The sequence below is a fragment of the Argentina anserina genome, chromosome 4 (genome assembly GCF_933775445.1).
Source record: "Argentina anserina chromosome 4, drPotAnse1.1, whole genome shotgun sequence".
Taxonomy (NCBI): Eukaryota; Viridiplantae; Streptophyta; class Magnoliopsida; order Rosales; family Rosaceae; genus Argentina; species Argentina anserina.
In genome coordinates this window covers 7,165,371-7,180,625 of record NC_065875.1, presented here as the reverse complement: position 1 = coordinate 7,180,625, position 15,255 = coordinate 7,165,371, and the positions used below count along the sequence as shown (strand labels likewise).

The following is a 15,255-nucleotide window of genomic DNA, read 5'->3' as shown; positions in this document are numbered from 1 at the left end:
CATTCACGAAAGTTGTAGAGCTCGTCGATACGAGTTTGTGGACACGCAACACCTTAATCGGATTTGCATGTGAAAGTTGTTAGGAACATAAGTTTGGTTTCCGATTTTGGAACGCTATAAAAGGACTTTTTTTTTGGAAATTCTAAATCATAAAACCAAAAATAGAAACCAGGCCGAGCCGCGCGACCCCGACCCCGGTTTTGTTTCCAGAAACTTTCTCCAGCTTGGAACTCAGCTGTCCGGCCGCCGATCGGAGGGTCACTGGTGCAATTCTCTCCGCCTCTCCCTTCTCTCTCGATTGAGCCACGGCCCACGGCGAGTAAACCACTGAGCGCGGAGCAACAAACTCGGCAATCTCCACTGTCGATCGGCGTCTCCATCTCCGGCGACATCGGAGCTTGCGACACTTCCCTCCTAGTCCCTCCTACCTCTGATCCCAGGTGATTTGAAGCTCGAATCGAGCCGGTTCAATCCCGATTTCCAACCTCCAATACAATCTCTTGCGACGGCGTTTCTGGCAATTTCCGGCTGAATCCGAGCTAACTGCAAGTATGGTTATGATCTCCACCTTGTGATTTACGTTTTTTATGTTGGAAGTTTGTTGATTCGATGAAGTTTGGGTGGAGTTGGTGGTGGTGCGCGTGCCACAGTCTAGTGCGGTTCGTGAGAGCAGGTGAGGGCGGCATGGATTACATATAAGCCTAGAACGGTGTAGGAAGGAAATCACTGGGTTTTAGGGGCTGAGAGTGAGGTCACGTGCGGCTACTTGGATGGCGCGTACTTTGGGTGGCGCGTAAGCGCTACACGTGGCTGCCGGAGTTTAGTGAACAATGTTGTTTGAACAGTATTTAAAAAAAAACAGTAATTAATATTCACCTGTTGTTAATGTTGTGATTACACTCGATTTATTACGCCGTACTCCTTGTGGATATGATACGCTGTATTCCTTGTCTCCTTCCTGTCATAGGTAGCACACGTCGTCAAAGTAGAGACCACGGCGGCGTGGTCTTCAACTCTCCGACGCTTAAGTTAGAGTGATGGTAATTTATGCAGAGTTACAGTAGGGAGCTAAGTGTACTTACCTTATGAGGTCAGGAGTTTGACATTTTATTGTTGAGTTGGGATAGACCGTTTATCTATCTTTCGATGTGGGACGACGTCCGATTAAGGTGTTCTCTGGAGTCTCCTTTGAGATGCGCGTGAGGGCGCGTCCGTAGTCAGTTTGGATCGCGGAGAGGCCCATTGCGTAGCTAGTACGGCTGACTTGCTATTAGTATTGTAAGACTGTGCAATACATTAGCCTTAATGCGCTTGATAGTTGTGCTGATTATGGCGGGCATAAGCCTATGCCAACAAGTCCCCCCAAGTTCCCAGTCTAGGGAGGTGATTTCTTGACTGGGGAGTTAATATTTGAGCGTTTTGCCATAATCAGCAATGGGTCTCACTGACCCTCTCGTAGTCCCCTCACTCCCTGGTTAAGGAATGCCAAGTTGTGTTGTAGAGTACGTTTGATCGCTCTCTTTGTAGTGCGTCCGTCATAGCGTAGTGAATTCTTACGCGTGGGACGTCTTTCATCGCTATCTTTGAGCGTGGTGTATCCGTTATGGCGTAGTAAATTTTTACGCGTAGGACGTCTCATCGCTATCTTTGAGCGTAGTGCGTCCGTCATGGCGTAATAAGTTCTTACGCGTAGGACGTCTTTTATCGCTATCTTTGAGCGTAGTGCATCCGTCATGGCGTAGTAAGTTCTTACGCGTAGGACGTCTTTTATCGCTATCTTTGAGCGTAGTGCGTCCGTCATGGCGTAGTAAGTTCTTACGCATAGGACGTCTTTTATCGCTATCTTTGAGCGTAGTGCGTCCGTCATGGCGTAGTAAGTTCTTACGCGTAATACGTCTTTTATCGCTATCTTTGAGCGTAGTGCGTCCGTCATGGCGTAGTAAGTTCTTACGCGTAGGACGTTTTTTATCGCTATCTTTGAGCGTAGTGCGTCCGTCATGGCGTAGTAAGTTCTTACGCGTAGGACGTCTTTTTATCGCTATCTTTGAGCGTAGTGCGTCCGTCATGGCGTAGTAAGTTCTTACGCGTAGGACGTTTTTTATCGCTATCTTTGAGCGTAGTGCGTCCGTCATCGCGTAGTAAGTTCTTACGCGTAGGACGTCTTTTATCGCTATCTTTGAGCGTTGTGCGTCCGTTATAGCGTAGTAAGTTCTGACGCGTAGGACGTTTTTTATCGCTATCTTTGAGCGTAGTGTTTATAGGTTGAGAGCAGCGCCATTCGTGCTGTGGGCAGCACGTGTCATACATGCATTGGGCGGATGTTTCGTGAACGTTTCAAATTCGTGGGGTGACGTTATCATGAAAAGACAGTTATTGCATGTAATTAAGGCGTGTGTAACCGAAACGTTGTCTCGGTAACTCAGGCCACGTGGCGAGATCTGGAGCGATGTCTCTTGGGTCGACGGCTAGGATACGAGTAACGGTTTTCTGAATTTGACGGTTAAGGAGCGCGTTTGAGGAATCAATGGGCTGGATGTGAGATGGAGTTCACTATAAAAGAGTGAAAGGGACATAATGGCTGTCACTATTGACAGATCCAAGTTTTCGAAATCTAAATTCTCTCATTCCCTCTCTTTTGCTCTCGTCTGCTCCCTTTTCTTCCAAGCGTGAACTCATCGGGATTTTTGTGTGAATCGGCTTTTTGAGGTATGTTTTCTGATCTGAATCTTCTATATACGACTTGTGGCTTGTTATTTGTTGGTAGATTTGTGTTTATAGGGCAAATCAGTGGTTTTGGGTTTTTGTTTTTCCGGCAGATTTGTGGGTTTTGGGTCTATTTGATCTTTGGATGGGTGTTTTCCGGCAAAGTGGGGTGTTTATACGGGCGGTGCGGATGGGTTTTCATCGTTAACTGGGTTTGGTGTTCTTCATGTTCTTCGTGTTCTTCATGTTCTTCAAACTCGTTCTTGCGAGGTTCGTAGGATAGATCTCACTGACTTTCTGACTTCTAGTTTTAGGTTGTTCGCTTTTGACTTCGGTGTTGCTTGCTGTGGCGTAATGCCTAGGATAAATATACTAACTAACAACGATTCCGCGTCTGCAGAAGGAAGTTGGTCCGCGTCGTCATCCTCTTGGTCGTCGACAAGTGAATTGGAGGCCAACTACTTGGATTTGGTGCCGCGTAGCGGTGGAAACGACTTGCGTCGCAAAGATCGTTCTGCTGTCTTTGCAAGAGTGCTAGCGAACTGGGACACGAGTGAGTCGTCAAGCACCATGGAGTCACAACGTGAAGAGATTGGAGAAAGTGAAGTGGATCTCGCTCTGGGACAAGGTGTGTTAGAGCGTATCGCAAGTGCCTCGGGGACTAGCACTTCAGGCCCAACACTGAGCCCAGCGCCTGTAAGGCGTTGGTTAGATGGCGGGGTGCAGAGGTCGGAGGTGGAAGAACCACATGGAGCTGACTCCGCCGCAGTGAATGGCTACGTGGAGGAATTTAAGTTGCCTACCACGATCGTCGCCCGTGCGATTCGGCGTGATGAGTTTGGTTCAATGTTGCCGAATAGGTACGCGCTAGTAAGTCCCTCCGTACTACGACTTGGGGTGGAGTTGCCGTTAGACCCCCGCCTGCAGTGTCTTGTGGCGGAGTTTGGCTTGGCTTTTGGCCAAGTTAACTATAACATGTGGTGAGTCCTTCTTGGTCTCTGCTCACTATTCCACCTTTCGGGGTGTTCGGCTCCTACTGCGGCGGAAGTACTCCATTTCTTCAAGGTGGACTATAACCAGCGCAATGGTAATGGAGGGACCGCGCGATTTGTGAGGCGGGATGAGCGCAGTGAGTACCAGGTTTTAGAGAACTGGCCCACCTCGGAGGTGAACTGGAGAAAAAACAGCTTCGTGGTAGAGAAGGGGTGGGAGTATGGGCGCATTAACGGGGTAGAGTATCTCCCAGGGAAGTATATTCCCTCGCGGTTTCAGGCCATTAATTGTAGGTTTCGATGCTGTACTAAATTTTGTTGCTACGGAATAACTGTTTGCTGACGCTACCTTCTTCTTTTTTTTGTTGCGTAGCTGGAAGGAGATTGGTGTTGTCTGAGCGAGAGGTTGATCGAGTAAATCGTGTGAGGACTTAGTCCACGATTTGAAGGTGAGGACTTAGTCCACGATTTGAAGGTATTGACGAACCCGTACCTCCTGTTCTAGCAAGGATTACTCTGTCGCCATCGTAAGTAGAAGTGCTACGCTCTTCAATCTTCTATTCTTTGTTTATGGCGTACTAATATGATGTTATATGTGTAGCTACGACGCTCTCGGTGAACAGGAATTTTGAGAAATCGGAGCGCATCTGTTACGCCAGATTTCTGCAGCAGGAAGATCCTGACGTAACGCCGGATACTGAAGGACTAGCGGTGACGATGTTGTGACGCGTCATGTCCAAGAAGGTGGCGGCATCTACGAAGAAGGTGAATGCCTCGGCGAAGCGGGCCGAGGATTCCTTTGCGGTCGTGGATCTGCCGATTCCCTCGCACGCGAGCCTGCCAAACGAGCAGGGATTGCCGCGCCGCAGCGATGCGGAAGGAGTGGGCCGTATTGATGCCAATCCGCATCTGGCTGATCCGGCGGTGTCCCACGAGACCGGAAGGAAGAAGAAGGTGCAGAAGGCGGGCGTGTCTTCGAGGAAACGAAGTCCTCTGCTGCTCCCGAAGATGTGGAGGATGCGACGTTGGAAGCTCCGCCTCCTAAGAGACAGAGGACTACGCAACTGGCACCCCTCACCTTCACAGAATCTCGGGTATTCGAGGATCTGTCCGCGTTGGACCGCAGTCCTTTGAGCCAACTAGGAGCTCCGGAACTGAAGAAGCTGGTTTTACTTAGCCAGCGCACCGGGCTCGGGGGCTTGAGGCGGCCTGAAGGGTCTGGTCTGGACCTGCGGAGTCCGCTCGGTCTAGCTACCACGAGGACGGCAAATATGGTGTTTAACCTGCTTGATGCGGAGCGGGATGCTCTGGAGGCGCAGCGCCATCTCGCCGAAGTGGTTGAACGGGACAACACTTACGCGACAAGGGTGTTGCTGTTGGAGAACGACTTGGCCAATGCTAAGGCCAAGTTGGAAAATGCGGCGAACCTCCAGGAGGACCTTCGGCAGGAGGTTGCCCGTCGGGAGGTGGCGGAGTCGCTTGCTCAAGAGATGGCTGCGGAGAGGGATGCGGCACAAACTGCTCTTGCGGATGCTGAGGAGCTCGTCAGGCGGATGAGCGAGGAGGCGGAGGCTGAGAAAACCCTCGTAGCGGAGGAGGCTGCGTCCAGCGCCGTGGCTGCCTTCAAATCCTCCACGGAAATGACCAAGTACTTGGAAGGGTACTACGTCACGGCCGTGGGTGACATGATAGCGCAGTTCCAGGAGCTGGAGATGCTGGATCCCGCGGACTACGAGGTCCAGCTGGCGGAGAAGGGCTTGGAGGCGCCGCCCATGCCATATGAGGTGACTCCGCCCTTTTCGCAGCCTGCTCCTACTGCGGAGGCCGAAGATGGTAAGAAAATTTCTGACTCTTCTTCTTCTGGTTTATCTTGTGATAATGACATGTCTGATTCTAATCCGGAGACTCCTTCTCCTACTCCTCCTTCTCAGAGCATCAGGATGCACAACCGCCGCAAGGCGAATCGGGGGAAGCGGCGGGGCTAGAAGCTGCGAGTACCAGCGATGCGGTCTGAGCGACGTTGGCATATCAAACTGCGGGGGAGGAGTAGGATAGGGTGATAAGATTTTTGTAATGCGTCTCTCGTCGCCGTAGTGCTTTATTTTCCCTTCTGTTATTTTTTTTTTTGCATTTTCTTCTGTAACGGCCTTTGTGCCGAACTCGCTATCTTTTGATGAATAGAAGTTCTTTTGACCCAAGTGATTGTTTATATTATTGCCGTAGCAATATTATGTGATTGTTATCTTATACTTTTGGCTGTATGCTTAATGCTATCTTTGTTGTGCGCACAATGAAATAGTCTGTCGAAGGAATTTAATTGCCATAGTACGCTAGCGTAGTAAGGATCAATGGTTTGAAAAATTCCTCATTTCATTGATAGCCTGGCCGTAGCCATTTTGTACAAAGATAGCTTTAGCAGTGTGCCGAAAGTACTCAAACAGTCTGAGTCCTTGTCTTGCGCTACGCGCGGACCTCTACTTGTAATAGTACTTAAGCTGTTCCATGTTCCAAGGATGGGTTAATCTCTCTCCGTACTTGTCTTCTAGGCAATATGTGTTTGGTGCCACGATTTCGACGACTTTGTACGGTCCATCCCATCTCGGGCGTAGTCCAGTGACCTTTGTTTGGACCTTCTTTAGGACCCAGTCACCTAGTTGTAGTGTCCTGCTCTTGACTCTGGAGTTATAGAAGCGTGCCACGCGCTGTTTTTTCTGGATGTTATGGCGGTGCGCTGTGATGCGTTTCTCTTCCAAGAGATCTTTATCAAGTTGCATATTTTCCGAATTGGTATCGGGGTCAAACAGCGAAACTCGTGTTGGCTGAATTACTCCGATGGGTAGGACTGCTTCTGTGCCGTACATTAAGCAAAAAGGAGTTTCGCCCGTGGCTTCTGTTGGTGTGGTACGGATTGCCCATAGCACTTCGTCGAGTTTTTCGGGCCAAAGTCATTTGGCTTCATCCAGCTTTTTTCTGAGAAGGCCTTTGATCAGCTTGTTAGCGGCTTCTACTTGCCCGTTGGTTTTTGGATGTGCTACGGATGCGAATTCGAGCTTAGTCCCTCTTGCCTTGCACCATGTGATGAGGTGATCGTTGTTGAATTGCGTGCCGTTATCTGTAATGATAGACTCCGGCGTACCATGGCGGTAGAAGATGTTGCGTTGCAGGAAGTTTTGGACCTTCTCGGTTGTAATGGCCGTCAGGGGCGCAGCCTCAATCTATTTCGAATGATAATCGATGCACACAATGACCCACTTGAATTGACATTTTCTGACGGGAAGTGGGCCAATTAGATCCATTCCCTAAAGGCAGTTGATCCACGGGCTGACTATGTATGATAGCGGTTTTGAGGGCTGGTGTGGTATGGGTCCATGAATTTGACATTTGTGGCAAGATATGGCGAGCTCCTGTGCATCGGAGGCTAGTGTGGGCCAATAATATCCTGTGCGGAGTGTCTTTGCAACCAATGCGCGGCTGCCGTAATGGTTGCCACAATCACCGCTGTGGATTTCGTTCAAGATCTGCTTTCCTTCTTTGGCTGTGACGCATCTAAGGTCGGCGTTTAGCAGACCTTGGCGATAGAGCGTGTTGTTCCGCAAGTAGTATCTTACCGCTCGCCTCCTTAGTTGCTTTACCATAGTCTCGTCTTCGGGTAGCCTGCCGTTACGCTTGAATGCTATTATCTCATCCATCCATGAGGCTTGGTCGCTCTCTACCTGGCATATCTGTTGCAAGGTCTGGTAAATTGAAGGATGGTGGAGAATTTCGACCCTGATATCCTTTTGGCATTGGTGTGGTTACGCCGTGGCGAGTCTTGCTAAGGAGTTCGCTCTTGCGCTATTGGCCCTTGGTATTTGATTGATGTGGTAGAATTCAAATCGCTTTAACAGCGTTGTGGCGTACGCCAGGTAGGCTGATATTTGCTCATCTTTGGTAGTGAAGGACCCGGTGATTTGATTGACCATGAGCTGAGAGTCGCTAAACATATTGATGCTGGTGGCACCCGTGCTGAGGGCCAATTGTAGTCCTGCAATCAGTGCTTCGTACTCTGCTACATTGTTGGAGGCATCGAAGTTGAATTTTAGAGCATACTCGAGTTCGAGTCCCTCCGATCCGCTCAAGATGATCCCCGCTCCGCTAGATTTGGCACAGCTGGAGCCATCTACATGTAAGTTCCATGGCGAAATCTTGATGGGGTTTATGACATCATTTGGTACCACTTCCGTCGTATCTCGGGGAATCATTTTTGCAATGAAATCAGCTACGGCTTGTCCTTTTATGGCGGGCCGTGGCTTGTATTCGATGTTGAATTCTATCAGCTCGATAGCCCACTTGCTGAGTCGCCAGGAGTGTTCTGGATTCTCTAGTACTTGTTTGAGAGGCTGGTTTGTAAGTACGTGGATGCTATGAGCTTGGAAGTAGTGACGCAGTCGTCTGGCTGCTACGATGAGCGCAAGGGCTAATTGTTCCAGTGTTGGGTATCTTGTCTCTGGGCCGTTCATGGCCCTTCCTGCGTAGAAAACTGGCAATTCTTTAGTTCCATCACGGCGAACTAAGGCACTGCTGACTGCGGTTGCGGATACTGCGAGGTAAAGGTACAGGGGTTCGCCCGGCTGTGGGGTCTACAGTAATGGTACTGCGGCGAGGTAGTCTTTTAATCCCTGAAAGGTCTCCTGGCAGTCCGGTGTCCATTCGATCAATTTGCTCTTGGAACGCCTTAACAGTTTGAAGAACGGCTCACACTTCTCAGTCAGTCTTGATATGAATCGAGATAGTGCCACGAGTCTGCCTTGGAGGGTTTCTACGTCTTTCTTGAGTACTGGCTGCGCCATATCCAGGATGGCTTGTATCTTTTCGGGATTTGCCTCTATGCCGCGTTGACTGACGATGTAGCCTAGGAACTTACTTGTTGTTACGCCGAAAAAACATTTCTCCGGGTTCAATCGCATCTTGTATTTTTTGAGCACATTGAAGATGGTTCGGAGGTTGGTTACGTGGTCTTCCACCTTTATGCTTTTGGCCAGCATGTCATCGACGTACACCTCAATTTCCCGACCGATGTGTTGGTCAAACATTTGGTGACGCAACGCACATACGTAGCACCCGCATTTTTTAATCCGAAGGGCATGACGTTATAACAGTACATGCCTCTATCAGTGACGAAGGTCGTAGCTTCCTGATCCGCCGGGTTCATGCGTATCTGATTGTATTCGGAGTAGGCGTCCATCAAGCTTAGCAACTCATGACCTGCCGTTGCGTCGATTAGCTGATCAATTCTCGGTAGGGGGAAAATGTCTTTTGGGCATGCTTTGTTTACGTTCTTTTAATCCACACACATTCGCCATTTACCATTAGCTTTACGGACCATAACGCAGTTTGAGATCCATTCAGGGTACTGCACTTCCCGGACGAACTTCATGCCTTTCAATTTGTCAACTTCTTGGCGTATTGCCGTGCTCTTTTCGTCGTCGAAGCTTCGGCGCTTTTCTTTAATTGGGTGTGCGGAAGGTTTGATGTGCAATTCATGCATGATGATGTCGGGCGAGATGCCGGGCATGTCCTCATAGGACCATGCAAAGACTTCCATGTTGTCGCCCAAGAAACTTGTTAAATCTCTCTCAACAGTGTGACTGAGAGTTGCGCTGACTTTGATCTTGCGCTCCGGATGGTGTGGGAATGGCGTAATGCTTTTCAATGAAGATTCAGGGTTTGCCGGTGTTTTGGCCTCATATGGCGTAGCCTTCTGCTTGCTCTTGCCCTTCGACGTTTCACCATCTCGTGCGTCGACGACCTTGTCGGTCAAGTTTAGTGTGGCATGTACTGCCAAGATTTCGTGTCGGTTGCGCGTCTGTCGAATCGCGTGTGTTTGACCATCTTTTGCTACGGATTGTGAACCCTGGACCTGTCCTGTTCCATGCGGAGTTGGGAATTTTATGAGCATCATGTGTCCGGCGATAAAAGTTCGCATCCGGTTAAGTGTAGGATGTTGACTACGGATCCCGTGTCGATCATCATCTTCCCTACATCCCATTGTCCGCCCAAGACTGCGTCTATAAGGAAAGCGTCGTCATTGGGTAAGGAGATGTCAATTTCCTCTTCCTCAGTGAAGGTGATCGGCTTCCACCCTTCCTTCTGTCGCTTAGCGTTTTCTCTTGTGATGGCCTACACCTGCCTTGGGTGATTGCTGCGGTCAAAGCGCTTTTTTGCTCGGTTAGACATGTTTGTCTTCGGGGCTCCTCCCTCTATGACGTTGATGCGGCGCAGGTTCTCAACTACGGCGACTACGTTCTGCTGTACCCTTTGCTGCGCCGGGTGAACCCCCGTATCGCCATTGGCTCTTAGTATGCGGAGGGTGCGGCAATCATTCGTGTTATGACTTCCATTTTCATGAAATCTGCACCACTTGCCAGTTTCTGCTTCGGTTTGGGGGCGTAGTGGTCTTGCTGGTTTCCTCAGCGTACCCTGATGCTTGTGGAAAAAGTCTTCCAGGGTCTCTTCCCTAGGCGGTGTGTGGTCCCTACGGCGTCCCATCGCGTTAACTTGGCGAGGGTCTCTGTTGTCGCGACGTTCATGGCCAAGTCTCGTGTTCTTGTCCCGGCCCCTGTGTCGATCGTTGTTGCGCGCGACACGGTAATTTGCCTGATGCCACTCTCTTTTCATGCCTTTGCTATTGTCTTCTGTGTTAGGGAAGAGCTCACGCTGGAGGGGGATTGTGTGTACAGATGTCTGTGGCGTAGTAGTTTTGTCTGATGGTACTGGGGTTCGCTTCTCCCCGTATGTGACGTATTCTGCCTGAGCGTATCGTACTGCTTCAGTCATGATATCATCATATGTGGCGCCGCGCATTCGAGGGTCCCCATTGATATGGAACAAGAAGTTCTCTGACCGTAGTCCTTCCTTAAAAGCGGTCAAGGCGAGCGTTTTGTTTGGGTTTCGACATTTGGATGCTGCTGTCTGCCATCGCATGACGAAGGTGCCCAATGTTTCCCTGCTCTCTTGTTTTACTTGAAATAGGCCATCAGTTGTGTGGGCGGCTCCGGCTATGAGGATAAACCGATTAAGAAATGTTGTGGTCAACTGCGCGAAAGAATCCATAGAGTTCGCCGGTTGTTCGAAGAACCAATTCATGGCATCCCCATCTAGTGTTTCGCTGAACAGGTGGCACAAGGCGGCGTCGTCGAATTCTCTACTGGCAGTGACTTTCTTGAAGTTATCAATGTGCTGGAATGGATCGCCTTCGCCTGTGTACGACGTGATTTTTGGGCTCTTGGATTGAGAAGGACGCACGGTGTTCATTATTCGCGTAGTGAATGGGCCCGGCCTGGCTGCGAACACTGGTTGGCACTGTGGATTGGCATCCCGTTTTTCTATTGCGGTTAGTCGCTGCAGGATCAGAGCTAGCGTGGCAGACTCGCTGTTGTGAGCAGTTGTGTAGGGTCTGGAGCGGGAGGTGACGCTCGTTCTCCCTTCCTCACGGTTGCGAATAAGCCGTGGCGATGGTGGCCGCTTCTTGGCGAGTTCGGAGGGAGTCAAGCTGATGCTTAAGTGAACTTGTTCTCGTCCTCTCGTTTGCGCGCTGCCTCACGATTTGATTCACCATGTAAATGACTGCGCTCGGTCCGCTCGAGCTGTGCCCACATCCTATCGAGCTCGCTCTACAGAGCTGCTGCCTTTTCGCGTTCAAGTGCCTCGCGCTGCTGGCATTCGTCTAGATCTCGGGCCATGTTTTCCATTCTTGCGGCGGTTACCGGATCCGGAGTCGCGTTAGTGCTGACGACTGTTCCGGGTGTAGGTGTGAGGATGATAGGGTTGTTGGCAGAGGGTAGGGGTGGTTGAGGCTGAGGTCTGTGATGTCTTCGATGTGATCGTCTGCCGGAGTGGAGGGGGAGGGATTGATAGTGCCCATGTCGAAGTGTAGTTATTTGGCTAAGTGTTGCATGTGACCCCTTTTTTGTTGACTTTTTGTTGCGGTTTCCCACAGACGGCGCCAATGTTAATGTTGTGATTACACTCGATTTATTACGCCGTACTCCTTGTGGATATGATACGCCGTATTCCTTGTCTCATTCCTGTCACAGGTAGCACACGTCGTTAAAGTAGACACCACGGCGGCGTGGTCTTCAACTCTCCGACGCTTAAGTTAGAGTGATGGTAATTTATGCAGAGTTACAGTAGGGAGCTAAGTGTACTTACCTTATGAGGTCAGGAGTTTGACCTTTTATTGTTGAGTTGGGATAGATCGTTTATCTATCTTTCGATGTGGGACGACGTCCGATTAATGTGTTCTCTGGAATCTCCTTTGAGATGCGCGTGAGGGCGCGTCCGTAGTTAGTTTGGATCGCGGAGAGGCCCATTGCGTAGCTAGTATGGCTGACTTGCTATTAGTATTGTAAGATTGTGCTATACATTAGCCTTAGTGCGCTTGATAGTTGTGCTGATTATGGCGGGCATAAGCCTATGCCAACACCTGTTGTGCTACGGGTCGATTTCTAAGCACATTGTTATGCCTCTAGGTGACTGACGAAACGAGTGAGAGAATATCTCTTGGTATCGTAAAGTTGCACGCGGGAAATAAGATGAGTAAATCTCACTATGACAAGTCTACCCTTGGCGGTTACTCATATGTATGATTTCTTTCAATGAGTAAACTATGACATCGATACAATATAGTGTGTTGTGTATATGTACAAAAATGGTAAATATATTACATATACATGGGTTGCTATATTATATAATGTTAGGCTTTATTTAAATTATAAAATTTTATTATTTTCAGTTAATTGTGGCGGATGAGACCAGAAGGGAGATAATGTACCTTCTGATATAATAGATTATTGGAGTGACTATATATATATTGTTGTGCAAGAGTCGCTTGGTTGTAGTACATAAACATGTGTGAATTGATATATTGTACATGGTTTTAATATTGAGTCTTGTTAAAACGTTTTCTGGTCTTCGAACTGTGTTGGCATTAAATCGGAACCAAGCCTTGGCTGGGTGTTGGTTATGATCTGTTAGAACTCTAGTATGTCTGTCATTGTACTGCATGAGGGGTAACAGATGAATTGTTTGGGTCTCATGAGTACACATGTTTTAAAAATGATATTGGGTAACCATATGGGCTGCCCAGTGTATCATGAGAACACATTTTAAAATAATACTGAGTAACCAGATGGGCTGCCCAATGTCTCATGAGTACACATTTCTTAAAATGTTATATGTTACGCTTCCTTTGTATGTGATGTATGTTATAATGTTAGTTTACTCATACGGGCTGAAAAGCTTACCGGGTTTGTGTTTACAATCTCGGTGCACCAAATCGATGGTGTAGGGAATAGTTCTGCAGTTGGGAATGAGCAGGTTCGGAGAGCTTATTCGTAAGATTACTGAGGGTTTCTTTCTTCTGTTTGTGGTGAGGATTGAGTGAATATTACATTTCCAATTGTTATAATACTTGAGGTATAAACTGGTTATGTATTATTCAAGTTGACTGAGTTCTACTGTGAACTCAGTTTCAATACACTGTTGCTATAAGATGATTTTAATATTTTTGGGATTATTTTAGAGTTTTCATGGCTTCGAATTCGAATTTTTATCATTCGAAATTGCGGGGTTATGATAGTTAATGATTTAGGAATGCGTTACCCTTTTTAGGAGGTTTCTGGTTGCTTTTATAGGCGTCTTGGCGAAAGTGATGCTTCCCTGTTCCTGATGTGGGAACGAGTGCCCATGCAGTGTGTTTTTATTGCTTTGGCGAGCTACTTTAGGCATTGCTTGCGACGACGCCTGAGTTTGGGCGGTGTGACTTACCCTATCGGCTTAGTGCCTCGCCTTGCTGAGTTGCCGGGAATCACCACGTTTAGATGGAGGTGTTAACAAGTCCCTAAGTCCCCGATAAAGGAGATTTCTTGAGTGGGGAGTTTAATATACCATTCCTGGCAGATTCCCAAGTTAGAGCGACATAAGATCTCAATGCTAGGCCCAGAGGTTAACTAGTAGTCGGAGCATCCATAGATCCGGAGCAAATTGACGAGCGACCTAGGATCGCAGTGCTAGGCCCGGAGGCTGACTAGCAGTCGAACCATCCATGGATCCGGACCAATCTGACGAGCGACCTAGGATCTCAATGCTAGGCTCGGAGGCTGACTAGCAGTCAAAGCATTCATGGATCTGGAGCAAATTGTCGAGCGACCTAGGGTCTTAGTACTAGACCCAGAGGCTGACTAGCAGTCGGAGCGTCTATGGATCTGGAGCAATCTGGCGAGCTACCTAGGATCTCAGTGTTAGGCCTGGAGGCTGACTAGCAGTCAGAGCATTCATGGGTCTGAAGCAATCTGGCAAGTCTCTAATGTCCCCAACTAAGAAATGTCCGGAGTAAAAATAAACGAGGCAAACCACAAGGAGTGGCTAGCTCATCACGGATGCCTAGAACTTAATGCGAGGGACAGACTGGTAGGCCTAAGAAAACTGAGGTGTTGGTGATGTTATCAGTCATTATTGTCTAGCGAACCAAGTGGGTGTTGAAACGTTAGGGTTTTATAGGGGCTTGCGCGCGCATCCATCGTGTGGGTTTGTGAAATCGGAAGCACAAGGTACTCTGATTCTAACCATTCAAGGTATATTCCGATCTCTTTCTGGGTTTGTATATTTGACCGAGCCAGATTTCGATTGTTATGGGCTAACTGTGTATATTAGGGGGGGGGGGGGTTTGTAGCAATAAAAAAGTTGGTCGGAGTGTTTCGGAATGTGGGAGTTGAAGTTTCGACTTCGACTGTTCTGGGTTCGAGCACGCTGGATCGGGTTGTTACTTTGGGAGGGGGCGATTCGTGGAGTTTGTCCATGCTAAGTGATGCGGGCTCGGCCAATAACCCGTGGGGTCTTTTTGTCCAGGTTATAGAAGATATGGCGGAAAGAAGAGATGCGGAAGCCAAGGCGAGTGGAGTGGAGCAAAGAATCAATAATACTTAGGTGACTAAGTGACTGAGCCACCCAGGGCCTGCGCTAACCCTGAGGAGCTAGTAGCGATTCAGACTTTGCTCAAAGTGCCAGAGGAGATTATCTTGAGCCCGTTGGTGGAGGGCGAGATGGCTTATGACCCGATGTCGAGGTCTTGCTACGTATCAGATTACGCCATGGTGTGCGGACTGACGTTCCCGCTACCCATCTTCATTCATTTCATGCTTTCATGTCTGAATGTGGCGCCGGGGTTGGTAACACTAAATATGTAGATGCAGCTGCTCAGATATGGCATGATTTTTTTGGCAGTGAGGCAGAAGATGTCGTGTTCGCAGGAGTTCATGTCGTGTTGGGATGCTTAAATACAACGGCAAGGCAGGGAGCCGAGGCTATGTGAAGCTTATTCCCCGGATGAGGAAATATTCACCCCTTGTGAACGTCTATCCCAGCTATACCTCGGATCAGTAGCGGGACTGGGTGTTTGTCGTGGAAAGTTCGTGGCAAGGGGGAAACACCTGCTTTGAAGTCCCCAGGAATTTTCAGCCTATTGGTAAGTGTTTATCTGGTGCACTTCCCCTGGTCGTCAGTGTTTTTGTTTTGTTTTGTA

General features: G+C 48.7%; 1 protein-coding gene across 1 annotated transcript; it reads right to left on the bottom strand.

Moving 5' to 3' along the window:
- Positions 1-9,854: 9,854 nt before the first annotated feature.
- Positions 9,855-10,988, bottom strand: LOC126792108 (uncharacterized). Its single transcript, XM_050518597.1, has one exon. It carries the CDS (start codon positions 10,986-10,988, stop codon positions 9,855-9,857), a length of 1,134 nt encoding a protein of 377 aa, XP_050374554.1.
- Positions 10,989-15,255: the final 4,267 nt, after the last annotated feature.

Coding starts and splice junctions, on each gene's coding strand:
- LOC126792108 (XM_050518597.1), bottom strand. CDS start 10,988: ATGAACACCGTGCGTCCTTCTCAATCCAAGAGCCCAAAAATCACGTCG.